The sequence below is a fragment of the Myxocyprinus asiaticus genome, chromosome 34 (genome assembly GCF_019703515.2).
Source record: "Myxocyprinus asiaticus isolate MX2 ecotype Aquarium Trade chromosome 34, UBuf_Myxa_2, whole genome shotgun sequence".
NCBI lineage: Eukaryota > Metazoa > Chordata > Actinopteri > Cypriniformes > Catostomidae > Myxocyprinus > Myxocyprinus asiaticus.
The window spans coordinates 38,325,226-38,353,075 of record NC_059377.1 but is presented as its reverse complement, the minus strand read 5'-3'; the positions used below and the strand labels follow the sequence as shown (position 1 = coordinate 38,353,075).

The window sequence follows — 27,850 nt, the reverse complement described above, 5'->3', positions numbered from 1 at the left end:
GTTATCTCACTAAGTTTTATCTGACAGATACAACAGTCATTTATTTTGTGAAAGAGTTAATTTTTAAGTCACAAAATATAGATTTTTTATTTTCATACTAATATATATATATATATATATATGTATATGTATATATAGTATGTATAACTTCATTCTAGCTGACATTTTATAAGTAGATGTATATGTTTGTTTTTTTAAATGTGTTTGTGTGCAAGTAATGAGACATTAGAATATTTTGACCGTGAGGCGAAAAAGAGGCAGGACCAAGAGACGAACCTGTGGAATGAGCCAGGAGACCCCTCCCACTCTGAAAGAGATGATGACCGAACGCTGTATAACCTTCTGCAGAACAGAGCCAAAACATTCCGAGGGTCAGTGGTACACATACGCATACTTTAGGCCCAGGTATACTTAGTTTTTGCGCGTTCCTGATCGTCGACCGCGTTGCTTTTGTGAGTATACTTTTCTGACCGCGAACGAATAGGCACACATTCGACGCATGCGCACTACAACTGCTTCGTGACAATCTTTTAGTACAGTAAATGGCCAGTGCATGCGCAGACGATGCACACAGACGAGGACCACGTACGCGAGTCAAGAAAATCTAGGCGGTCAAGCCGCGCAGCAGTGCTGATGACGCAATTTGCGTCACACATACTGTGCGCGGAGGGATACGTAACACGCACACCCGAAGTATACTTTGGCCTTTACAAAGACATGAAGCACAGATTTTATAGTACTATTTCACACATAATTTTCTGCTTTTAGATAACTTTATCACCTGCTTTAATGCCCAATTAAAGTGCCTGATCAGCACAGTATTTACATTTTGCGGGTAGTGAGCACTTCTAAAATGATCAGAGCCAGTAATAAGCCACATTTACATAAATTACTACACTACCACGTTATTGTTTTTCAAATTCACCCCGTTTACCATTGGTCAAGCAAACAGATAGTCAAGCCCCAAATTCATGCAATTGGGATTCCCTTTCGATTACGGTTCACTCAACATTGCGGTAAATGCTTTTGGGGAATTCCTTCTCTGATGACCTTATTGAAGCCCTTGTATAATAATGGCAATCCTGTGATTGGCAATTGTGTTTGAGCCCTGCCCCTTTAGGTGCGCAGTTGGCCTATATAAGAGGGCGCTCAAACACCATTTCTTCAGAATTTTCTTCCTTCAAGACCACCATTGTCTCGTCTTGACTACGTCTACGACTACATATAATCTTGAAAAGCCCTCTTCGCCATCGACATACACCCTTCAGCGGACGGGACTCCCCTGCAGATGCAACAGGACTATTAATCGCCTAACTCTCAGAACCTACAGCAAAAGACTCATCCCTGCTGTGTTCCGGTGAAGATTCTCTCGCCTCATCACCGGCAATGGGTTTTTCACTTCAAGACTCTCCTCGCCTTGACAACAGCGCCTCAGCAAGACTCCTACCCGCTTCCCGCAGTGTTCCGGCAGGAGCTGTATCCTTATATATAAATCTGTCCACAGTACGTTAAAAGTTCTATAAAGAGCCACTTGCCTGTACGCGTCTTTCTCAAGATGTCATTCTGTAAGTGTTCTGCATGCGAGCAATACATTGCTCCACCAGATCAGTATGAGAATTACGTTTGCTGCCTGGGCCGCACCAACGCCTTAGCAGCTCTCTTGGGGAAAGATTGCCCTCACTGTGAGTGCTTGAGTCTCTGGACGCTCCGTTGAGGGTCGCCCCTCATTCTGAGGGATGATTCCGCCTTCCGCGCCCTCCCATCTGCCTCCTCTGTGTTAAGTTCTGAGGGACCACATGAGGAGGCTCAGCGGGGCCGCGAGGTAGAGATGGAAGAATCCGAGGATGATCTTGTGCTGGCGCAAGTCCCACAAGCCCCTCAATCTTCCCACACAGCATACTCACCAGTGTAGTATGAACGTGACAAACTCCAGCCCACTATTGTAGAGCATGGTCTGGTCACATTCGGCGGTTCTGAAGGCGAAGATGATGCCATGTCCCTCGCAGTATCAGACATGGGCGAATGGTCCACGGAGGATGTTGCTGCCCCTTCCCCCGGCGAGGCTGAGGAACATGCATAGGCCACTGACCGAGAGCTCCTTTGCATCCTCACATGGGCAGTTGAGGAGCTCGGTATCAAGTGGTCCCCTCCAGAGGAGCCAGTAAAGTCCCGCCTAGATGAGTGGTTCCTGCAGGCCAGCCATCGACAGCAGACTGTGGCCCGGAAAACTGCACCATTTTTTCCGGAGGTCCACACAGAGCTCACAAAGACCTGGCACGTGCCCTGGAAATTGACCTATTTGCCTCCGTGGAGACTGCCCACTGCCCTCTTTGATACTCCATGACCCAAGCCCCGCTGGCTCACAAGTGGCCAGTGAAACGCAAATATGCATTTCCACCAGTACGTCTCCTTCACTCTATCATCTGCAAAGTCCGAGAGGACAAGGAAACGGTTCTGTTGGTCACGCCGAAATGGTCCAACTAGTCCTGGATTCCTGAAATGATGGAGATATTAGATGGCCCTCTATGGGAAATACAGCTGAGGAGGGATCTCCTCTCTCAAGTACAGGGCACGATTTGACATCCCCAGCTGGAGCTGTGGAACCTACACGTGTGGCCTTTGAACGGAGCACAGCGAATGAGCCAGAATTGGCTCAGTCGGTAATAAACACCCTTTTGCAGGCTAGAGCACTGTCCACAAGACGCCTCCATGCACTAAAATGGCGCGTGTTTGCAGATGGGTGCTCCTCACGCGGCAAGGACCCTGTGAATTGCTCCATACTGAAAATTATTACATTCCTTCAAGAACGGCTGGACGCAGGTCTTACTCCTTCAACCCTTAAGGTCTATGTAGCGACTATCTCGGCATTTCATGCCTGAGAGACTGACTTCTCTATAAGCAGAAATGATCTGATCATAAAGTTCCTTAGAGGAGCGAGGCGCTTGAACCCCTCTTGTCCTGCTACAGTCCCAATGTGGGATTTAAATCTGGCGCTGAGGGCTCTCATGAGCGTCTGTTCGAACCATTAGAATTCATTGAGTTACGTGTGCTTTCTCTAAAGACCACACTTCTGATGGCTCTGGGCTCAGTTAAACGGATGGGTGATATACAAGCACTATCAATTGACTGTTCATGTCTAGAATTTGAACCGAGGCTTTCAAAGGCCTCTTCATGGGCATGGACAAACGATGTGTCCCTGCAGGACATATGCCTTGCAGCAGGATAATCTTTGCAAAACACGTTCGCGAGGTTTTATAATCTAGACGTAGCATCTATCTCTTTGCAAGTCCTCTCTGTCTAGAGAGCTTACTATCCTAACACCCAGCAGGTGAGTCCAAGCTCCTTTATAACAGGTGGGTTATCTGTTATAATTTTAATACAACCACCTGTATAGGCTGTTATCCAAATTACTCTCTCTAAAGTCAAAAGCACTTCCAATAAGAATAAAACCTCCCTCCCAACCACTGGCTATGAAGGGGTTAAATTTATACTTTGTGTATTATATGACTCAAATATATCCCCAGCATAAGATCAACTTCCTGTCTGGTTGTCATCATGTGGGGTTATTCATTATTCTATACACTTGAAATATGTTAATAAGTCACCACCCGGCAGGCCCGTGACCTCATATGCATATTCTTTTACAAGTATTTATACCCTGGTGTATCTTTCAGGGTATGACGTCATGTAGTGCGGCGTGATGGGACCCAAAAGTGTTTACCGCAATGTTGAGTGAACTGTAATCGAAAGGGAACATCTTCGATTACACATGTAACCTTGGTTCCCTGAGATGAAGGGAACGAGACATTATGAAAGCTGGCCGCACTACTTCTTCAGAGTTTTGAGATATGAGCGATGCGCTCTTTTCCTTCAGTCAGAAAATTCTGAAGAAATGGTGATTGAATGCCCGCTTATATAGGCCAACTGCGTGCCTAAAGGGGTGGGGCTCAAACAACATTGCCAATCATAGAATTGGCGTTATTATACAAGGGCTTCAAATAAGTCCTCGGAGAAGGAATTCCCCAAACGCGTTTACCGCAATGTCTCGTTCCCTTCATCTCAGGAAACCAAAGTTACATGTGTAGCCAGAGACCTTCTCAAGCAAACAGAGAAATGGGAAATCAGCTATGAATGACTTTCCAGGGTTGGGAGGTTTACTTTTAAAATGTATTCCTCTACAGATTAAAGAGTACATGCTGTAAAATGACATTTGTAATGTATTCAGTTTGATTACTCAAGGTCAGTAACGTAATCTGAAAATTTTGGATTACTTCTTCAGCACTGGCAGTTTTTTTTTTTTTTCACTTGTTTTGACAAGTTAATAACAACTAAAACAAAACAACAAAAAAAAAAGCATCAGCCAGTCAGGGTTGTGCAAAATTCTGAATTTCAGAATGAACTCCCCTTCAATTCATGAGTTGGAATTCTAATTGATTTGCCCTACAGGAAGTTGAATTTGAATGACAGGAAGTGGAATTTACGGAATTGCAATTCAAAAAAATTAAACACAGTCACTTTATACACTTTATCTTATTAATCCAAGACACATTTTATGACATAAATAACAGTTATTATTTTTGACCAACTATGCTTGCTTATTCCCTAATAGTTAGAATTATATTTTTTACTTACATACATAACATTTCTCTCTCTAAAAAAATAAAATAAAAATAAATAAATTTAACATAGCCATCAAAAGATTGTTTTTACTTTACAGAAATGATCCGCCATGTTGTTTCAGATAACTTCATAAAAATAGATTCAAAATATGAATTTGAAAATATTGAGAAAATTAGAGCATTCCTGTAAATGAAGTGTTCTTCCACCATGGTCCATAAAATGAAAATATATTAAATAGAGTGAAATAAATGGAATACAAATTCTATTGGTGACATTTTCAACATTATTAAATTGTATTATATATATTATTGATTATAAATACTGTAAAAAGAGATGTGTTTGTAGAACTTAAAGAAATTAAGTTTGCATTGCTTTTTTAAGTTGAATTAATATGCTCAATTTTAATAAATTAACTGAACTTAAAATGTTATCCTGTCATGAATTTGGATAAAAGCATCTGCTAAATAAATAAATGATGACATTTACATATTAGCTGTACATATTACATATTAATTTCACATAACAATTACATATTTAAAGTAACTTTAAGTAGAGTTCTTAAACTGTCAACTTAGTCCTGTGACAATTTCTTCCAATTTTTTTACATGGTTTTAAACTGTTCAATATTCTGAGCATCTCATACACATTTCTAGAAACATATTTCTTGGAGAGCAATGTGCTTGCTGTCTTATTATATCACATTTACTCATCACATGGACACTTTATTATGTATATGTATTTTAAAATGCCACGCACAGACCTCGGCACTTGCGACATAAAACACGACAAGGTTAACAATCAGCAAATTGATAATTTTATTAGAGAAACAAACTCACCCTGACATCGCAAAACAGCAAGTTACCTACCATGACAACAAACTCAACAACAACAATGTTAATAATACCATGCAAATGGCCAAACAATGCAACTATATTATTTATCTACCAGTGCATGCTGGGAAGAGGATAAATGAGACTGAACCACAAAAACATTTTGTGTAGGCCAATTTGAACTCTCATTACTTGGGTTCCTGAAAGTTGTCAAGTCGAAAAAATTACAATAATCAAGTAAATCTTTAAATGTTTAAAGTAAATCTAAAAGCATTGTTTACTTTCTTTGAATTTCATTCCATTTTAATTCTACTTCATTAAATTCAAATTCGAATTGCAATTCTACGTCCTTTTTTCTACCTCAATTCAAATTCAGGAATTTAATTGGAATTAAATTGGCATTCTTCATTCAGTTCTGAATGGTGCACACGCCTGCTGCCAGTACAGTAAGACAAATTGAATTGAAGTACATTAAAAATGCATATTCTGAGATTCTGAAAAAAATATATGCATGATCGAACATGGATTTTCTTGAAGAAAAAAAAATTAGGTATAGAAATTAGGTATAGAATTAGGGCCAACACTAACTCTAAGCATTAAGTATTCATTAAGAAAAAAAAAAATGTACACTCATCAACTATTGCTCTGCCCAAAACTGTTTGGACCAATAGTGACTGACTCAAAGCAAATGGGTCAAGTTTGTTGCATTCATTCAATCAAACTAAGTGTCAATTTGTCAGTCTAAGGACTTGATGGTTTTATTCAATCTTGTCATAACTCTCTGCAGGGCTGCCGGCGCATGAGTATCGGCATTGAGGCCATGAGAGAAGTGAGAAGAGAAGTGAGAGACAAATGAAAGATGATCTTGAGAATATGGGTAAGACAGAGTGTGAGAGACTGTGATAGAGGCATAGACCAGGATTGCCATTTGGGTGGGCCTGCAAAAAATGGGTGATAAAATTTTATATATGGTACTTTGCATCACTTTCATAAAAAAAAATAATAATAATAAATGCATTTACGATGGTACCATATACAAAAAACACATGTGTCTCTATGCATACATCATCTGTCCTCTTGTCATTTTATCTGTCTGAATTTCAAGCTTGGTTAAATGTTTTTTAAAGATCCATCTGAAGGGACTGAACTTCATCGAATTAATAAGTAAGAGAGAATATAGTTAACATGGTAAATATTTAATTTAATCTCTCAGGATTCATGGCTGAAGCAGAGTCTCTGTTGACTGTGTCCGCCAGCGCATCATACGACCGCATGAGAAACGCAGCGACTGCTCGAACGCTTCTGCAAACATTGCACACTGAAACATCCATATTCAACAGCAAAGAACCTCCACCTGAGAGATACCTTTTCATCCTGGTGAGTATGTTACTCTTAAGGCTGTCAATCAATAAAAAAAAATGAAATCAAATAATTATATGATATGCTGGTTAATCAATCAAATTAACTGCATATATAAATATCTGCAGAGAAAGGCCCTCAAATAACAATAATTCAATATATAATTATTAAATTATTATAAATAGTTATATTTAAATAGTTCTAAATATAATATATTTTTAGCTGTGTCAAGTTAAACGTAGTTCCCTTCCAAGCTTCTCCTAATTTATTCATGCCAATCTATTGGCAGATGGCGCTTGACGCTCGGCCCCTGATGCACGCGTCATCTGGGGCATATAAACCGGATCACAGTGCCATTTTATCTGAATTTTCTTCTTCAGGGCCGTGATAACATCTCTCATGCTCTGGACGCCCAAATCTTTGCTTCGTCGTTGAACCTGCACACCTGTACAGCGAGTGGTTTATTTCTACCTCCCTGTCTGTGCTCCGACGAACCTGATTTTTATAAGTGCCGCTCGTTGAGACTGGTTGAGTTCACTGTGAATGCATGGAACTCAAGATGCTTTGCTCTTGGCTCGCTTTTGTTCTGAAAGTTGAAGCCACTCCCCTTTCCTCCTGCCATAATGGCATGATTATGTGGATCGCATGAGGGAGGCGCACGAGGATGGGATATAGAGCACGGAGAGTTGGGGATGATTTTTCGCCAGCTTGAGCCTTTTATCTCTCCTTTTCTGCATCTAAAGCGAATTTGCCTTTCCATTATAGCCGTGATGATTCGTGTGCTGGCGCATTTGATACAATCATGTTTGGCAGAGACTATGATGAGGGGTATGCTATATATCCCTGCAGTTTATCCCTGTCAGGCACACTGTTTATCGCCTGGGCTGAGTCCACTCTGATACAGCGCTTGTTGAGATTGATTCTGTTCATTACAAGCATGACAATCGAAACTCTTCGCTCTCAGCTTGCTTTCTGGGAAAGCTGACGCCGGTCCCCTCTCCTGCCTATATCTAGCGAGGACGAGATATGGGGCATGGAGAGTTTAAGAAACACTTTTCACCTGCTTAAGCCTTACATCTCTCCTCTTCTCCATCTCAAGCGGCTTCAGTGCGCCTGTAGCAATTTGGGGCTTGTTCCAGCACGCTGCTATCATTCACGTTCAACGGTGGTGATCATGTCAGGGATATCTTGTCGCTGGGTTTCATCAGCTCCTGAGACTGCGTGCCTTAAAAAAGAAAGGAAAGCATGAACGTATTCACAGTGTTGGCACGCCTCCCAGTATAGCCGCAGGTGCCGTTCTTTCCAAATCTGCATGAGCAGCTTGTTATGACTTGACATTCTCACTATTCAGTGAGAGTTCAGTTCTCTGGCACTGCCGCCTTTGCGGTTTTGTTATACTATTTTTATACAATAGTTTGTTTTTACTATTGTTGACGACATACCAAGTGACTGCCATGTTGCAACAGAGATTTTCGGTGCCTCCATGTTGCTTAGTATCCCTCTTGCTTTCCCCTATGATGCGAGGCGTAAACGAGTTTGTGACGTGACTCAGGTCACTTCCATGCCTGTTTTTGCTGTTGTTGACACCATGCCAAAAGACTGCCATGTCGCAACACAGAGATTATAAGTGCCTCCATGTCACCTAGTAGCCCTCTTGCTTTCCCCACTCTCACGAGCCGGGAACGAGTGTTTGGCGTGACACAGGTCACTTCGATGCTTATTTTTACTGTTGTTGACACGATGTCAGGAGACTGGCATGTTGCAACACAGTGATTTTAGGTGTCACCATTTCGCTCAATATCACTCTCGATTTCCCCGCTATCGCAAGCCAGGAACGAGTTTGTGGTGTGACACAGGTCCCTTCAATGCCTATTTTTACTGTTGTTGATGCCATACCAGAAGACTGCAATGTTACAACATGGAGATTAAGGTGCCTAGTAGCCTTCTCATTTTCTCTGCTGTCACGAGCCTGGAATGAGTTTGTGGTGTGACACAGGTCAATTCGATGCCTGATTTTACTGTTGTTGACGCCATGCCAGGGGGCTGCCATTTCGTAACACAGAGATTTTAGGCGCCTTTATGTCACCAAGTAGCTCTCTCGCTTTGATGAGCCGGGAATAAGATCACGGTCACAGTGTGTTCACTGTTGTGTTACTGTTGGCTCATTCCAAGTTTTCGAAACCCCGAAAGGAAGTCTTCATTTAAGATGATTACTCAGAGACAGAGGTTGCACTCGGCTGAGTGGCCAGACACAGAGTTGTCACAACAGACACGTCTAACATAGGCCGGGAATCTCTGTGCGATGGTTGTCTGGTCTTCAGCACCTGGAAAGCTTCGGTTCCTTGAAAGCTTGCTGCATTACCGATTTCTCACTGTAAACTGTAATTTGAGATGTGCCCTCCTCCCTTCAGTCAGAAATCCTGATGAAATGGCACTGTGCTCCAGTTTATATGCACGCGATGACCTGCACATTAGGGCCGGAGTGTCAAGCACCATCTGATTGGCGTGATTGTAAAGGGCTTCAGAGATTGTGACTCTTGGGAGGAGCTCCCCAATAGCGTCAGCAAATAATGCAGCTTCTCATTCCCAGCTTTCAGGGAACCAAGGTTACAGTCGTAACCTGAGTGTTGGAAACTTGGAAAAACAATCTCGAGATCCCTGCATTCGGAATTCTGAGTTTTTAAATGCAAGAATGCGTTCTCCTATTGAGCTGTTGCTAGTGTCAAGCAAGCCTGTGATTTGTTGTCTGTACAGCTGGGCATTGCCTATACAGCTGGAGTTTCGCTTACTGCCTCCTGCTGAAAATAGATGGTACTTCAAGCTTGAATCGCTCTGATGGTAGGAACATTCCGGGTAAATGTTTATATCATTAATTGCACTGAATTAACACGTTAAATCGACAGCCCTAGTTACTGTAGTTTAATCTTTTATTATTATTATTAAAAAGAAACTCTCGATCCAGTGGTAATATTTTATTATATTTAAATATAACACCATTGTCCCTCATTGCTGTAGAAAGACTACTTAATTTTATTTAAAATTATGATTTTGTTTGGATTTAACAAGTTTGACTTCCCACAATATTTTGCAATTTATGCAAACTCTAAATGAAAAGTTATTTTATATTTTTAAAATCTAATTTCTTATAGGCCTTTCACCATTGCCAAATAAATAAGTTAGCATCTTTCAATGGCCACTTGCATCTTAAATAATATTTCTGATCATTTTTAAAACCTTTTTTCATTGTATGGGGCATTTTGTCTTTAAAAAACGGATAGCCAATTTCTCAAATTTTGTTATGAAATTCAAATGTTCATAATTCTTAAAAAATAAGCTGAAAAAAAATAATATATATATATTCTTTTTTTTTTTTGAGTGTATTAAATACTTTGTTACATGTATAACTGAGATGTTTGTCACATTAAAAAGTAAGAAGTTTTAACATTTACTGTGGAGACAATATGCAAAAGTGTGCAATGTTCATTATTATATACTGTATTATAAAATATTCTAAAAACTTATACAGTAAAATCACAGCATAATGCCAAGTTTCATTTAAATAATGCTGTCTAGGTAGACAGCTAAGTAGGTTTTTGTCACACAGTCATGACAACTCTCAAATGAACAAGCTACCCACCTTCTTTCTCTTTTACCTCTGCAACATTTAAACCTCTCTCTCAGGATCGGCTCATATATCTGGATGCTGCTGAAGATTTTATGGCCAAGGCTCGCCGTTTCTACCCCCCTAAAGATGATGATGACGAAGAGAACATAAGCGCACTCAGTGCAGTGAATCTACCTCTTCTGCTGTCCTGTATGAACCAGAAAATCTCTGGAGGCGAGGATGAGGAGGGCGATGCCACCGGACCAGAAGAATAACACTGAAACTGGATTGGGTTTATGCTTTGCAAATCAGCTGGAAGGGTTTTGAATGTAAATGGTTTGGACTGATGTAGGCTCAGGTCAAGATGAGAATAAAATGGCAAATCTGTAGAATTGTCAAAAATGTGATCTTTGAACACAGGATAGCAGAACATGGACAGTGAGAGATTACAAATATATGAATGTTGATACAGTATTTGCACATTAGAGCATGAGATGGTTAGGAGAAACTGAATAAACAGAAATAACACTTTCAAGTGTTTTTTGCTGTTTGTGTGTCTGTGTATATTTTATTGTTGGGTGTGGATGTATTTAAGGGTTAATGTATATTCAGGGTTAAATACAATGTAAAATCTGAAAATGATTGTAACAAGGTTTACAGTAATGAAAATGTTGGATCTAAATGCTCAGGAAGGATCCACACTTTTCACTGCTGTTCTTTCACAAGAAAGCAAGTTTTAACCAATTCAGCATCAACCGCACTATAATACTAAAAACAATTTATATATTCTTTTGTCAAGGATATATAGAGCCTTGATAAATAGCTGTGAAAAACTCAAATCAGTCAGGTGGCCGTCTTTCATCAACAGCAGTGGGCAGCACAAGTTGGTCATTTTTCTATTTTTACTTTTTTTGGGGCAGCTCAGTGGGTAGCACTGTCTCCTAGCAGCAAAAAGGTCACCAGTTCGAGTTTCCTCTGGGTGCTCTGGTTTACCCCACAGTCCAAAGGCATGCAGGTCAAGTGAATTGGAGACTTTCTTTACCACCTTCAACTGAATGCAACAATTAAATACAAGAGCATTTATGAACAATTTACACATTTGTTTTGCTCATGTTTTATAAAAAAAGCCATTTGAGTTTTAAAAATTAGGTTGTTTATATTTTTTGGGTATTATTTTTGCATTTCAGTTGGTTTAATTGCATAGAACTTTGTATTTTATGAGTTACTGCTTTAGCTCTCTCTGTTAGCCAGTAAAATACGACATATATAGTAATACTAACAATAATATAGTCATTTGGCGACCCATAAACCACCCCTGCATACTGTACATTATTGCTTTAGTGGATGGCAAAGCAGAAAAATACACAATAATAACATTGTTAAAAGGAACAGAAACCTTTATTACATTTTATTTAGGTCCCAAAAACCATCATCAACAATATTATGTAAACAATATTAATTAGAAAAAAAACAACAACAGCTCAAATATCCACAGCCTCCAGGTTTGAGCGGACAGTACAAGAGTGTGGATTCAAGCCAAGACGAGATCATGTGCAATGAGGAATGTAGACATGGTGTGTGGTGCTCTGAGGACTCGTGACTTCTACAGGCTATTGCTGTACCTGTCAACATAGTCAGAGACACAAATCAGTTAATAACAACAAAAAACAAAGTACCAAACAGTACAAGCTGTAGCATCCTCGCCTAATGTCAGAAAAGTTCATTTAAAAGGTCATTGACTTATTGGTAAAAAAAAATGTTTCCAGATCTATAAAGTTATTTAAAAATACATTAAAAAAAAAAATGCAATTTACACAAAACTTGAATAGACCACTACTATGATAAACATGTTTTCAATTTCCAATCCTGAAGTCATTTTATTTTTTTTGGAGGGCTTAAAGTCATAAATATCTGGGGGCCTGGATAGCTCAGCGAGTATTGACGCTGACTACCACCTCTGGAGTCGTGAGTTCGAATCCAGGGTGTGCGGAGTGATTCCAGCCAGGTCTCCTAAGCAACCAAATTGGCCTGGTTGCTAGGGAGGGTAGAGTCACATGGGGTAACCTCCTTATGGTCGTGATTAGTGGTTCTCGCTCTCAATGGGGCGCGTGGTAAGTTGTGCGTGTATCGCGGAGAATAGCATGAGCCTCCACATGCTGTGAGTCTCCGCGGTGTCATGCACAACGAGACACGTGTTTAGATGCGTGGACTGACAGAAGCAGAGGCAACTGAGACTTGTCCACCGCCACCGGGATTGAGGTGAGTAACCGCACCACCACGAGGACCTACTAAGAAGTGGGAATTGGGCATTCCAAATTGGGAGAAATGGGTAGAATTTTTTTTAAAGTCATAAATATCTAAGTAGTGTAAAAAAGTATAATTTAAAACTTAAATGTTTCTTTTAACTTTTAACTTTAAAAATGAAGTTGATCAGTGTTGGGTGAAATCTGATAAAGCAATTAGTTACTATAATCTAATTACTCTTTAATCAAAAAAGTAGTGTAATGCATTACAATTTAAATTCTTGTAATCAGATTACAGTTACCAACATTAAATCAAGTTAATTACATTATTTGGGTTACACATTTCTAAAGTAATATGTCAAATACATTTAAAAAAAATTATGTTTATATGTACATCTGTTTGTGTTGCTGTGGCGGCTAAAGAGACAATACAAATTCAAAAACAATGTCTATATTTCCTTAAGAGAGGGAAAAGAAAACTTCTGTGAAATTGTTTTGGAAAGTAACTTAAATGTAAAGTAATTTGTAATGGGATTACTTTTCTCGTGAAGTAATCAGCAAAGTGATTACAATTTAAGAGGTAATTAGTAACTTGTAGTGGATTACTATTGAGCAACTTACCCAACACTGAAGTTGATCATGGTGCAGAGAAAGTATTTTAATATCTTGGTTACACTACTTGACATTTTAAAGTCATTAAATACATTTTTCGGAAGAGAAAATGCTATAAATGTTTTTCAAAAATCTATGAAACCATCATAGACAGATTACATTTCTACAAATTTGACAAATGTTTTTTGAATTGGATTTTTAAAATATTTATAATTTTTATCACCTCGGACAACCTTACTTGTCAACGACCCTTAAATGTTGAAGCTTTTTAGCCAACTCAATTGCTTAAAGAAAAAAGACTGACCTCATGTTTTGAATTAGAAAACATGGCCTATTTCATGAAAAACATTTGGTCAAATTCTAAGAATTTTGGTGTATCTTTTACTGACTGGACATGTAATTCAAATGTGTACTTAATTGAACAGGGAAAAATTCAAATTAATAAGGGACTTATTGAATTTTGTTAAATATATTTTTCTTTGTCTTTTCATTTTGTTTTATTGTATTGTGTATGTTTTATTTTATTTGTTTAAAATATCTTATTGGTGGTCCACCATCTTCATTTGATAAAAAATAAAAAATACAGTCCTTAAAACTTTTTACCTTATTTTACAAATCTAATACAGCAAGTACCATTTTCAAAATACTATCAGTATAAGGTTCCCAAATACACACTTGGCATGTTCAAGTACAGGTAAGTGATGATCTGTTTGTACCTGCTGAGACTGTGTTTCTGGTCCTCTGCTGGCCAAGCGGCTGAGAATGTTTCTCTCAGACATCTGCAGCCTCACAGCGACAGGCGGTATCCTGGCAATGGTTGCCGGGAGACGAGTAACATCTGCTTTCATGTCACTTAGCAACTCCTCCAACTGTTTCAGTACTGTCAGAAAGAAATATATAAAATGATCAGCATGGTTAAAAAGCAATATCACTTCCAATGATGGCAGGGTCAGATGGATTTTTATACCTTTATGCAGGACAGCGTTGGCAGGTTTGTTTCCAGACATGGACTCTTTGCTCAGGTGCTGGTGGGATTCGGCCAGACACTCCACTTCACTGAAGCGTGTGTTGAGAGCCATGGAGGGATGAGAAGGGTCTTCAGTCATATTTAGATATGCAGCTCTGCGCAGCTGCTCTTCGATCACCAGAGCCTGCTCAAGCAACTGCAGGAGGAGGGTTCAATACAGCTTTAATACATCAATATCTTCTCTTATTTCTCACACAATATGACATGAAAACTTCTACCAATAATATAGAGCAAAATGAAAAGGAGAGGGTTAACTGTATATAAAAACAACAACAAAAATATTATCTAGTAATTTCAGTGTTTCACATTTCATTCATTAATTAAACAAAAAATACAACCTAAAAATGATCTAATATTAAGATTTTTGACTGAAGACCTGAAAACACTTAATGTTTCATTTTTGGTTTCATACCTTGAATCTCCTGGCTAGAAACTTGTTCTTGATCTCCAGGAAGTTTCCTCTGTTGATCTCACCCTTGAAGGGCTCGTTGAGAATGGCGTATCTGACATCATTCTGAATGTCTTGCCAGCGAGCATAACCGTGTCTGTGACAGGTGAGTTAAGGTACAAATTCAGCATTTCATTCTGTGAACACCTCTGATACTATCACATAAATACAGTTGAAGTCAGAAGTTTACATACAATTAGGTTGAAGTCATTAAAACTCATTTTTTTAAACCATTCCACAGATTTCATCTTGGCAAACAATAGTTTTGGCAAGTCATTTAGGACATCTACTTTGTGCATTACTCAAGTAATTTTTCCAACAATTGTTTACAAGACAGACTGTTTCACTTTTAATTGACTATATCACAATTCCAGTGGTCAGAAGTTTACATACGTTAACTGTGCCTTTAAGCAGCTTGGAAAATTCCAGAAAATTATGTCAAGCCTAATTTAGCTTCTGATAGGCTAATTGGAGTCAATTGGAGGTGTACCTGTGGATGTATTTTAAGGCCTACTTTCAAACTCAGTGCCTCTTTGCTTGACATCATGGGAAAATCAAAAGAAAACAGCCAAGACCTCAGAAAAAAAAAAGTATGGACCTCAATAAGTCTGGTTCATCCTTGGGAGCAATTTCCAAATGCCTGAAGGTACCACTTTCATCTGTACAAACAATAGTATGAAAGTATAAACACCATGGAACCACGCAGCCATCATACCGCTCAGGAAGGAGACGCATTCTGTCTCCTAGAGATGAACGTAGTTTGGTGCGAAAAGTGCAAATCAATCCCAAAACAACAGCAAAGGACCTTGTGTAGATGCTGGAGGAAACAGGTAGACAAGTATCTATATCCACAGTAAAACGAGTCCTATATCGACATAACCTGAAAGGCTGCTCAGAAAGGAAGAAGCCACTGCTCCAAAACTGCCATAAAAAAGCCAGAATACAGTTTGCAAGTGCACATGGGGACAAAGATCTTATTGTACTAAACAAAAATTAAACTGTTTGGCCATAATGACCATTATTATGTTTGGAGGAAAAAGGGTGATGCTTACAGTTGGGGTAATTAAGTTTGGACTCGGACTTGTTACGGACTAGGATGCATTTTTACTTTGACTTGCCTCGGACTCGAGCCTTTGGGACTCTGGATTGTTTTTCCGAGTCCATGACATTTGTGATGCAATGAAAAAAAAAAAAAAATAACAAAACAGAAATTAATGAACACATCTCTGTCTACATGTAGTTGTATTAGCCCCTGAAGTCGTAGATGTAGCCAGAGTTGTTTCACTGTGTTTAAGCAAACACACGCACATACGCATGTGCACAGGTACACTCATCAGTCAACCAATACATTTGAATGTTACTACACAGACTACTGTATAACATCGACTACCGAGGTGGCTGGCACGACGAGAACACAAAGACGGGTATATATACAATGTAACAAACTAAACAAGGCAGTGTTCAACTGGTAAAATTGCGTGTGGCATTTGTGCAGCCAAAACTGTGCTCACATTGCGGTTTCATCGTGGTTAAAAACTTAAAATCAAGAACTTCACTGAGTCAAGTCACTCACATCACGTCTCTCAGTTTCCTAAAAACAGCATATCGAAATAAAAATACATAAAATGTATTAATATTGGATATTAAGTCTTTTTAGGCATGATGTATCTACACATGTAGGCTTCTGTCATCTCTTGTGGTCCACGCAGTGTTGTCAGCTTGAACTGGTCCATAATAGCTCGATGAATTAACTGTGTAACTTTTTAAATAGTCGGGGGGGGAAAAAACCTGAAAATAAATCATTCTCTCTACTATTATTCTGACATTTCACATTCTTAAAATAAAGTAGGGATACTAACTGACCTAAGACAGGGAATGTTTTCTACGATTAAATCGTAGTATTTGGCTAAGGTGTATGTAAGCTTCTGACTTCAAATGCAAGTACAACAAAAGCTGCATTTTGATAAGGATACTGTATGATACCAGCAAGCAGCCAGTAGTCATGGCGACGATGCCAAATCTCATTGGTTTTCTTGGTGACAGTGGCAGCTCGTTCCTCATTCTGCCACAGCGAGTGCAATTCTGTAAGAAAGAGAGAGAAAATTAGTAGGGATGCATTGGTAAACTTGGTCCGATACCTACAGATAATTATTTGAAGATTATGATGTATATGATTCTACATTTACACTAAAGCTCCAATCTAGAATTTTAAGTGACACCAGGCATCAAAGCAACATAACGTGCAGAATAAAGATACCTAACTGTTTAATACTTTTGTAACCTGGCATAGAAAAAGTATATACTGTTAGAATTGGGAAAAAAAATTAAACCTGATATTATGTTGGACTAATCAGACCAATGCAAATAATAATAATAAAAGTGTCAACAAATAACAATTATGAATGATAATAATTTTAATAACTTTTTAATAATATAAATTATTATTAGTGTCAATAAATAACAAAAACAAACAATAATATTCAGACAGATGCAAATAATAATAATAATAATTAATGCAGATTAATAACAAAAATGAATTATTATAAACAGAAACAATAATAAAAATAAATATTACTGTCAATAAATAATAAAAAAATATGAATAATAATTGTGAATAATTTATAGCAAAACGTAATTATTTTATTATTAGTGTCAATAAAAAACAAAAATAAACAATCAGACCAATGCAAATAATAATGCAGATAAATAAAAATAAATAGTAAAAATAAATAATTATTAATACCATTAGTGCCAATAAATACAAATAATTACTACTATTATTAGCGTCAATAAATAATAACAAACAAATAATCACAAATAATTAACAAAAATAATAACGTGATAGTAATAATACAAATTTTATATATATTTATTATGTAATAATACACATTCTAATGAAAACAATATCTGAAAACAACACTGAACAGGAATCTTACCTGTAAATCCTCCATCAGCAATGTTAAACATGAATCTGGTTTTGGCTTTCTTCCTCTCTTCAAGTCCTGGTGCTGCAGCTGCACTGTCTTTGGCACTCTCTCCATTCTGCAGTTTTACTGCGTCTTCCGTCTTACCAGATTCCTTCTCAACCTTCTGACCTGGAGTGAAACACAAAGACAGGTGACTGAAGTGGTAGGGTGAGCTACAGGAGGACAGTAATGTCAAACGACGGCAGGTGGTACAGACCATTCTTGTCATCTGTAACAGGGGTAGTGTCCATCTTTTCAGGTTCATCATCCTTCTTTTCTCCTGAAGTGATGAATAGAAATTGGTCAACATTTGACATGAACTATATTCTCAAAGATGTTCCACCTTTAAAATATCATGGCACACTCTTGGGTAGAGGTCAACCGATTAATCGGCAAAACCGATATATCGGCAGCAATAACAGATTACTGGAACTATCGGCAAAAATCCACACAGATAGTTTTTCCGTTTTGTGTCTGGTGCTGGAGCAGCTGGGAAGGGTCCGCTGTCGTTATACAGTATGAGAGCGGCCTATAGAGGCAAAATAAAAACTATCAGTTCACTAATGCCTTGTGGTGTTTTTGACACGTGAGACTACACTCTGCATTGAGCGGAACACTTCAGATGCAGATTTAAAACATCAACAATGAAAAGTTATGTATACAGTACACGTTGTCATATCATTATAAAGTAATTAATTTGTTGACTGGATGCTGCATTAGTACAGAACAGCAGTATGTTTGCCGATAAGGCTGAGAGGATGCTAACATTAAAAGCTAACCTCAACGGTTAGAACAATGTGCCAAATATACACGCAAGTCCTACCCAAATGTTTAAATGTAATGGTTGTTACCATCTATTACCATCTATTCAGATTGTTCACATTCTTGCGCTAGACACAGCGCAACAAATACAGTTTAACAGAAAGCAGGTGTCTCGATATGCATAAGTTATTTTTTATTAGACACATTATCTAAAAAACAGCGCTCCTGCACGAGACGCTGAATAAACAAAAACAAAGGGAAACAAAGACGTTCATCTAGCGCACGTTTACATAGAAAAACAAATGGTTCCAAAAGCATTCGGTGTGAACAGCCCCTTATAGTTGGTGGAGGTCTTTGGCCATTGCATCTTGCTCTCTTATAAGCGTTTCTCAGATTAAGCAATAAGTTGTTTAAAATGCTTTGTCAGGAAAGATGTTCAACTTGGAAATGTGTCTCTCGAGATCCTCACGTTCTGTTCCAGTCTGTTTGAACAGCCCCTGGCCTGAGCTCATAGTCTGAGCCACTTCACCACGAGTTCAGCCGAATACCACTGCTATCTGTGAATATTGCTACTCTACATACAACTGTACTAAATAAAAAACAATATGGTATTTCGCTGTTGAAGCCTGAGTCTGGAGTAGTAGGAATCAGTGCAAGTTTCATTTAAAAAAGTACAATACTTTAGTTATCGGTAAAATCCACTATCGGTCGACCTCTTCTCTTGGGGATAACATGAATTCTAAATTGAACCCATTTACTTTCTTAATATGTGGCTCTGGACTTATTAATCGTGATTTCTCAAGTGCATGTTAAAGACAAAAAACTTTTTCATAACTTTATGTAATATTTTCACAATCTAATCAAATCACAATGGATAAAATCAAGCCCCACCCTACATTACTTCCAGCCGAATATTCAGTTGCACTTGAAAATGTGTCACATTATGGAAGTTATATGGGTTGGAAATGCAGTTTTAAGTTTACCTTTGGCGTCTGAAGTTTCCTTGTCACCCTCTGCTGCATTGGGCTTGGCGTCTTCCGCCTTCTTTTCATCTCCAGACTTTGCTTTCTCATCTTCTTTCTCTTTCTTCTCCGTCAACTCACCTAGCTTACCATCCACCTTCTCTGACTCGGATGATTCGCTCTTGTCCTTCTCTTCCTTCTCTTTGCCTTTCTCAACAGAAGTAGAAGAACTGCCCTCATCCGGAATGGCAATAACCTTTTGACAATTATTTTAGTATGTTTAGATGATGAAACATAAAATTACCAACCAACATCTTCTAAACTAACTTCTAAAATAGTCTGCAAAGCAGACAAAGCAGTTATATAGGCTGATACTCACGTCACTGTCTTTCTTCTCACTGGACTCTTTCTTCTCACTCTCTCCATTTTTCACCTCCTTTTCATTATCTGTGTCTTTTGCACCATCATCTGCTTTGGAAAGACCATCTGTAGAACGAATATATACAACACGTTTTCTCAATCAGACTGTAATATTAACAGCTATCATCTTAGAAAATAGGAAAGGTAATCTGCAAGCTGAGACATATGGTACCTGAAGCGGGTGTGTTTGGCTGAGTGTCTGCTGGAGTACCAGTAGAGGGCGTTTTGCTGGGAGAGTCAGGCTGGCTACCGGTGGCAGATGGGGTTTTATTTTCGTTTAACTCCATCATCCAGGGCAAGGACCACTGGCCGTTCACATGCTCAAACTCTTGCACCTGAAAACAGAAGGTATACAAACATGAGAATTACATTTAAACCTACAATTAGGCAACTGTACAGAAAAAATTATGTACTGTGCAAAATTAGCGTTTGGTTTTTGGATCGGTTTACATAAACTCAATGGCTGTTGTATACCATTTTGACTACAATAATACATTACTAATTTACCTTCTTTCGGATCAACGACATCACACCAATACGGGTAAGGACGTGTTGCCGTGACAGTCCCTCCCGAGGAACGCCATCAGCGAAGCTTTCAGAACCATCTGCACCAGGCTCACACAAGTGCCGCATGAACAGTGACACATATGACCTGAGAGAGAGGCAGCAAAAAATAAGGTGAATACTATTAGAACTATAGCATAGTTCGCATTTCTAAAATATTCTTATTTAAGATTCTTTGGTTGTTCCCAATCATGTCGCCTGTAACTCAGTCAAATTGCTGCGTGCAAAGTGTTGCTACGACAAAGCAATCAAAACGTATAGTATTACAAAAATAATTTTTCCTAGTGTCCAAAAACATCTCCAAACAAATAAAACATAATTGTACAGAAGAACTAATTACACAACAATGACTAAAGGTATGCTCTCTCTCCAAAGCATGCAGGCATGAGTAACGAGATCTCATTCAGTTCCATTCTGTGTCATTTGAGCCATCGAGTGTCATGTAATTGGCAACATCTCCTGGTGGTCATATGTAATTAGAGTGTACGATCCTCTCTGCCCATATTTGGATGAATTCCACCTTTGGTTGCAGCAATCAGAATCCTAATACAATTGTTTTAGCGTTCCAGGACACTGGACAATGTAATACATTATTTTCGATGATATCATCTGATCCAGGAGAGCTAATGCCTTTTTAGCCAGACAGCACATTATGTGCTGTGCGCGTTATGTAATGATTTTTGCATATGATTATATTGTGTGTGGGCTCGTTTTAAAAGACAATCACCTCCTCTAAGTAATGGTATGTGATATTTTATGTTGTTTATTTTTCATAAAATAATAACAGGGTTGCTGCATGTAATTTAAGACTTTAAGACCTTTTTCCAAGACATGAACAAAAAAAATAAATACCGTATCCCCATACCAAAACAAACCAACACAATCTCAAAATAAATAATGTATCACAGACTCTTACATAAACAGACATTCAACATGGCCTTAACATTGCTTATCAGTAAAACAGGATAAGCTATATACAAGTTTAAAATCCTCAAGACATGTTTTCCGTATAAATATCAAACTAAAATTGGTTTATGTACCATTATATAAATAAATACAAATGAATGGTTAACCAATATTGGATTGTGCTATAATACATTGAAATTATAATCTGCCAATAGTTTTTTAATTGGTAGCCTATATTAAATGTTCTTAGTCTTTCCTTCCTGTGATGGGGAGGGCCAGACAAGGGTGGGGGGGGATTTGATTCATAGCGTGGAACTTAACGCTGAGGACTCTTATTTTGAAATGTTTGTGCTTCACTGCTTCCAGCTGCTCATTCAAATAAATAAGGGATATAAAATGTGCACTCCTACAATAATCTAGAACGTATTACAATATAAACAATTAAAAGTAAACACTTATATTTCATCAACACTACATCATCATCAACAGTTGATCTTTAGTGATCGCTTGTCATAAATTTCTGATAAGGCTTAATGATTGTGAACTGCTCTGCAACAGCTAGAAACACTCACAAGTGCCATTTTATGACTTTTTAAGGATCCACGGGAACCCTGACATGGCTATTTGATCAGTTTTATGTTTTTACTGATTACAATAAAAATGTGCAGTGCAAATTTTTTTTAATAAATTATAAAAATGGAAAACTTCTGATTTGTCTGCAAATGGCAAAGCATTTGTATAGTTTTGGTTATAATGCCAATGTGCGTTGTAAAATAGAGCTTCTAAGCTTTAAAACGATACCTATTTTGTGTTGGTCAAGACTGTAGTTATTAATATTTTGATAATTATTTTTTTCTCTGCAGGTCCAGATCCGAGCTTAAAGGGTTAAACTGATGACTTCTAGCACTGTGTGCAACCTAAAAATTTGCAATCAGTTTTTTTTTCTTTTCATAAAATATTTGCATCCTGGTCATAACTTAATTTTTACGAAGGACAACCAAAATTGCTAACTTAAAATTTTACGTATTCATAGTTATTCGCTCATAAAATATTTGTAAACTAAAATTTGTTCTAAAGAAGTCAGCCTTCATGCAATGTTTCTGAATGGAGGACAACCAAAACTGCATTTGCAGCTACAGGCCACAACTTAAACTGACGAAACTAAATTGGCTAAAACTCACTTGAACTCCTTTTCAGATTTGCCACGCAAGTCTCTGACCAGCCACTGGGTGGTGAAGGCGTCCTGAGGCGGCATCCCATAACGCATCACTGCATTCAGGAAGGCCTTCCTCTGGCGAGCATTGAAACCCAACACCTAACAAATCAAAATAACATTTCTTTAGTAGGTAAATCTGTTAGTATGGGAGGGCAAAAGAACAACAGTGGGGTAGGCCAAAGACGAACTGATGCAAAAAAAAAACAAAATTAAGAAAACAAAAACCCCAGATATCCTTCACTCACCTCAATGTTGCCACTAACTCTGGCCAGCAGGGGTGGCAGGGGTTTGTCTTTGTCATTTCGGAGGCCTTTCCTGTTGGGTCGCCGTGAATTGGCTGCAAGCAGACGGCAAACAATAACGATAAAAAAGGGGCAAGTATTTCAAAATCTATTTTAATGTTTCCAATTTCCAAAATCTCTGTTCCATTCCATTTTTTTTAATCATGTCTGCCATAAACTCACCTTCAGTTCGCTCATCAAAGTCCTCATCTCCTTCCTCTGAGGCAACAGAATAATCTGATTGACCGTCTGATTGATCATCCTGCCAGTCTGTAATGGAGTGCAAAAGACAACTCAAATATACACAAATAAAATACAATTATAAAACAGAATACCAAAGCAGATGTGTAAATAGTAATTTAATCAGGAATGCAAATTCATGAGCGGTGAAAAAGGTGAGAAAGTCAAAGCAGGTGTTTTAGATGTATAATTTCTGTTGGTTTGTTTGTTATATTAAAAAAGAAATTACGTGTTTAAGCTTAACGTAACACTTTCAAGTGATTTTAATAAGGAAAATGTAGAAAACTGCAAACAATTTGGCCAAATTATTTTCAGAAAATGTGACTTTAGCTGGAAGGTGAGTAGTTTGCATCCCTGTTTAATGTTCTCAAGCCCTTCAAACTGTTGTGCATTTTAACTTGGACGTGTTCATGTTTTAGTTCTGGTTTCAAGTTGTTCTGAGTTTTGCTGAAAGTTACCACGTCTCTCACCGCGGTCTTCCTGAGATCCATCGTTGTAGTTGACCTGTTTGCGGATTCGTTTGCCTTTGCCCAGGTTGCGAGCCAGATCCTCCTGCTGTTGCTCGTAATGGTGTCTGAGCAGTTTCTCCCAGTAATCTGGATCCACACTTTCCTCCTGCTTGATGATCTCCCTCTGAACTTCCTCTTCCTGTGAAAGAAGGCAGGGAACAGAGTGAATAAGAAATGCAAGGTGCATGTGGGAAATAAAGATATCGTAAGCATGAGATTTTGCTCCCAATGATTGAGCAGCTTTAAGACGTTTTAGAAAATACAATTGTTTTTCTTTAAAGTTAACCGCGGATGCCACTGGCATGGCTTGACTATAAACGAACACTTGATGTTGATTTATCCAATATGTTAGCACTTATACTAGAGGAAAAGCATGCAGAAATTTGCAAAAGTAGCAGTAGTTTGCAAGTTTTTAATTTCTAACGCCCTCTTAGGTGGAATTTCACAACATTTGGATTCTATCCGCAAAATGTCCATGCATACCAAATTTTGCCAAGTTTGGACTTTGCATTCTAGAGATATGCGTCAAATAATCAAAGAAGTTGGTCAGAGGGGGTAAAGACGCTGGCTACCACCCCTGGAGTTCGCTAGTTCGAATCCCAGGGCGTGCTGAGTGACTCCAGCCAGGTCTCCTAAGCAACCAAATTGGCCCGGTTGCTAGGGAGGGTAGAGTCACATGGGGTAACCTCCTCGTGATCGCTATAATGTGGTTCGTTCTCGGTGGGGCGCGTGGCGAGTTGAGCGTGGTTGCCACGGTGGATGGCGTAAAAGCCTCCACATGCGCTATGTCTCCGTGGCAACGCGCTCAACAAGCCACATGATAAGATGCGTGGGTTGACAATCTCAGACGCGGAGGCAACTGGGATTCGTCCTCCGCCACCCGGACTGAGGCGAATCACTATGCGACCACGAGGACTTAAAAGCACATTGGGAATTGGGCATTCCAAATTGGGAGAAAAAAAGAAAAATTGGTCAGAAAAGATCTAAATGACACTCACCACCACCTCCTCGTCCTTGACCACATACTGAGCCACTTTGAAAGAGCTCAGATACTCGTTCATGCTCTGGATCTCTGTGTCATCTGTGGCGTCCTGGTTACGATCCAGCAGGCGATCTATGGCTTTGTCGTCATAGTGAATCACGCTGCTGTCATCTTCTTTGTTTTCTCCTTAATAGAAAAATGGAATGTGTGTCAAAATCAACTTCAGTTTCTCCACTGAGAACATACAAATGGCTGTATTAATCAAAGTATAGTGGTGAAGATGTTTGTAATCCCACCTTCTCCGTCATCCTTGAAGAGCTCCTCCGTTCCAAATTTAAGGATGTCGTCAAGCTCCTGTTTGGACATTGAACCTGTCTTTGAGCCCAATCCAGGACGCACAACCAAGTGAGTCAACATCATCTTCTTCTTTGCCACCTAGAGATTTACAAAAAAGGACCTTCAGTTTTGACTTAAAAGACGTTTCCCATTCTTTTGGATGGTTAATTTTCCCAGAGAGAGTTTGAAGTATACCTGAGTGATTCTTTCTTCTACAGAGGCTTTGGTCACAAAGCGGTAGATCATCACCTTCTTGTTTTGACCGATTCTGTGAGCTCTGCTAAAAGCCTACAAAGAAAGGAAAACAAACAAACAAACAAACAAACAGCCAGTTTATTAGGCAAAGTGAGGATGAGCATAACATACTAAACTAATCAAAACAGAACACCTTCAAGCTTCTAATAATTCATAAAATATCTCAAAACACCAAAACATAGCAATGGGCCTTAAAGAAGCCTAGTCTCGGTCTGTTCTTAACTTCAACTCTGTTTCAGCAGTTTATTATTTGATCCCATTATAATCTGTTCCAAATTACTTTTCCTGTATATTCCCTTTAGGCTTGTCCATTAAAAACACCAGCAAGAATCCTTTGTGGTTTAAACCATGATCTCACCTGAATGTCGTTGTGAGGGTTCCAATCAGAATCGTAGATGATGACCGTGTCTGCGGTTGCCAAGTTGATACCCAAACCTCCAGCTCTGGTTGACAGCAGGAAAGCAAACTGCGGAGCACCAGGGGCTAGAAAGGAGAAAAATAAACAATTCGTTATGATGCTGAGAATTAATAAATTACAGAAATTGAGCTTCAGATACTGTTATTTTTAAACAAATTGTCCTAAATATAATCCTTAAGAGAAATAGTTTCAATTTGGCCAGCTGTGGTTCTCAGATTGTTATAATTTTTCCTTTATTTTCAAGAAACATCTTGACTCACCGTTAAAGCGGTCAATAGCCTCCTGTCTCATGCTTCCAGTGATGCTGCCATCGATACGTTCATATTTGTAGCCCTCATTCTCCAGGAAGTCTTCCAGCAGGTCCAACATTTTGGTCATCTACCGAAGAGGAACAAAATAATTCCAACTCACAAGTTAAGTCCAATGCAATAATTTTTCACGCTTCAATCATTCACATCAAGTCCCTTGTTCAATTTTCGTCATTCTTTAAAAATGCTTGGATGCCTGAACTTCTCAGCATGCAAAGAAGAAAATATTTCTAGCCTCAGACAGCATGCCGGTATGGTATTAGACACAAGAGATCTTTTTTGTTTGTTTGTTTTAGTCCCAGAGAATGCATGTCTGTGAATGCATGTTCACCTGAGAAAATACGAGCACTCGGTGTCCGCCGTCTTTGAGTTTGCGCATCATCTTCTGAAGTAGCATTAGCTTGCCAGCAGCTTTAGTCAGGCCACTGCCCTCATACATCCCATTGGGCATCTTGGGAGCTTCCTATTTCACACAGCCAATCAAAAATTAGTATGCTGCAATCACGTTTTTCAATTAACCATTTACAAATTTGTATCCTCAAATATTACAACTACAATTTACTGATACTGTTAAATGTCTATTATTAAAAGATAAATAATTTAAAGAGAGAAATGTAGACCATACCATAGCAGCAACAGGGAAAAGATAGGGGTGATTACAGCACTTCTTGAGGTCCATGACGACGTTTAGTAGAGACACTTGGTTTCCTCCACCGCGAGTGTTCAGAGCGTCAAAGTTACGTGTCAAGATAAACTTGTAATATTTCCTGAATTCACAGATCAAAGAAGTTGATTAAGAACATTCCAAAAGAAGTTGCCACTCAGCATAATAAAACACATTTTAAATACTCTAAAGTACTAGGAATTGGTCTGGAACTGAAGGCCATTACCCCAAATACATTTAGCATACACTTATCCAAAATTACTTTTAATACATTTTTACTACAGGGAAAACTCTCATGGAGCAATTTGAGGTTAGGTGTCCTCAAGGGCACAATGCAAGTGGCTTGTGAATCGCTTTATCTGGGTTTTGAACCTACAACTTTTGGATTAGCAGCTCAGATCTTTAACTACTAAGCCACACCAGGACATATAGTTAAACATTTCCTGTAGATGCTTCACTTCAATCACTTATCAAACCCACAACCTCTGCTTTGGTTGATTTCTCACACATTGCCTCCATTAATCTTGTCGCCTTGTTGTTCTCTCATTTTAACCCTCATATCACACTCACTTCTGCATGGGGCTGAGCTCCACTCTGACGATTAGCTCGGTTTTAGAGGGCATGTGCTTGAACACATCAGCTTTGAGTCTCCTGAGCATATGGGGTCCTAGCATGTCATGAAGCTTTTTGATCTGGTCCTCCTTGGCGATGTCAGCAAACTCTTCCAAGAATCCTTCTAGATTACTGAGGAGTGGAAAGAGAAAAAAATATGGTCATTTACATTAAAGGACACCAGCATATTAACTTTGATTTTAGTTCTTTAATAATATGGAACATCTTTCAATAATTATTTTACATTACAAAGCAATATTTCAGTCAGGCCGAGTAATCAGCCAGGATTTGGCCATTTTGATATTATCGACATATTGGTGATATACTGCTTGTTTGTCCGTTTAACAAAAGTTGAAGTAACCTCTGGTTTACGTGCATTTTTGTGTCCATCTGCACTGTTTTTCTATGTAAACCTGCACTAGAATGACATCTTTAAACGTTGAGTTTTTTAGATGCTGTAATACTCAAACCAGCCCATCTGGCACCAACAATCATGCATGCGATTATCTAATCAGCCAATCGTGTGGCAGCAGTGCAGTGCATAAAATCACGCAGATACAGGTCAGGAGCTTCAGTTAAAGTTCACATCAAACATCAGAATGGGGAAAAATGTGATCTCAGTGATTTGGACCGTGGCATGATTGTTGGTGCCAGATGGGCTGGTTTGAGTATTTCTGTAACTACTGATCTCCTGGGATTTTCATGC

At 38.7% G+C, this 27,850-nt stretch overlaps 2 protein-coding genes across 4 annotated transcripts in view; one reads left to right on the top strand and one right to left on the bottom strand.

Moving 5' to 3' along the window:
- The first annotated feature begins 227 nt into the window (after positions 1 to 227).
- LOC127424942 (melanoregulin-like) lies at positions 228 to 10,925 on the top strand. Of its 2 annotated transcripts, XM_051670512.1 has the most exons (4): positions 228 to 371; positions 6,238 to 6,327; positions 6,664 to 6,827; positions 10,491 to 10,925. In XM_051670512.1, the coding sequence occupies exons 2-4, from the start codon at positions 6,303 to 6,305 to the stop codon at positions 10,686 to 10,688; spliced, it is 387 nt and encodes a 128-aa protein (XP_051526472.1). In that variant the 5' UTR covers positions 228 to 371; positions 6,238 to 6,302; the 3' UTR covers positions 10,689 to 10,925. The 2 variants fall into 2 exon arrangements, with proteins under 2 accessions (XP_051526472.1, XP_051526473.1); XM_051670513.1 differs by lacking the exon at positions 228 to 371 and having other exon boundaries at positions 6,149 to 6,327.
- An 859-nt stretch (positions 10,926 to 11,784) lies between these two features.
- LOC127424937 (chromodomain-helicase-DNA-binding protein 4-like) overlaps positions 11,785 to 27,850 on the bottom strand; it is a 43,215-nt gene continuing 27,149 nt past the window's right edge. The window contains exons 19-41 of one of the 2 annotated variants that reach the window (XM_051670504.1): positions 27,103 to 27,276; positions 26,494 to 26,635; positions 26,200 to 26,331; positions 25,821 to 25,938; positions 25,501 to 25,625; positions 25,083 to 25,175; positions 24,848 to 24,986; positions 24,568 to 24,737; positions 23,519 to 23,708; positions 23,004 to 23,090; positions 22,785 to 22,876; positions 22,505 to 22,638; positions 20,361 to 20,505; positions 20,026 to 20,188; positions 19,813 to 19,919; positions 19,455 to 19,689; positions 17,927 to 17,989; positions 17,680 to 17,838; positions 16,717 to 16,825; positions 14,708 to 14,840; positions 14,236 to 14,431; positions 13,985 to 14,148; positions 11,785 to 12,035 (exon numbers count right to left, since the gene is read on the bottom strand). In XM_051670504.1, the coding sequence (XP_051526464.1) occupies positions 12,024 to 12,035; positions 13,985 to 14,148; positions 14,236 to 14,431; positions 14,708 to 14,840; positions 16,717 to 16,825; positions 17,680 to 17,838; positions 17,927 to 17,989; positions 19,455 to 19,689; positions 19,813 to 19,919; positions 20,026 to 20,188; positions 20,361 to 20,505; positions 22,505 to 22,638; positions 22,785 to 22,876; positions 23,004 to 23,090; positions 23,519 to 23,708; positions 24,568 to 24,737; positions 24,848 to 24,986; positions 25,083 to 25,175; positions 25,501 to 25,625; positions 25,821 to 25,938; positions 26,200 to 26,331; positions 26,494 to 26,635; positions 27,103 to 27,276 (3,082 nt within the window). In that variant the 3' untranslated portion in view covers positions 11,785 to 12,023. The remainder of the gene's footprint in view (positions 12,036 to 13,984; positions 14,149 to 14,235; positions 14,432 to 14,707; positions 14,841 to 16,716; positions 16,826 to 17,679; positions 17,839 to 17,926; positions 17,990 to 19,454; positions 19,690 to 19,812; positions 19,920 to 20,025; positions 20,189 to 20,360; positions 20,506 to 22,504; positions 22,639 to 22,784; positions 22,877 to 23,003; positions 23,091 to 23,518; positions 23,709 to 24,567; positions 24,738 to 24,847; positions 24,987 to 25,082; positions 25,176 to 25,500; positions 25,626 to 25,820; positions 25,939 to 26,199; positions 26,332 to 26,493; positions 26,636 to 27,102; positions 27,277 to 27,850) is intronic. The other variant, XM_051670505.1, reaches the window with a different exon arrangement.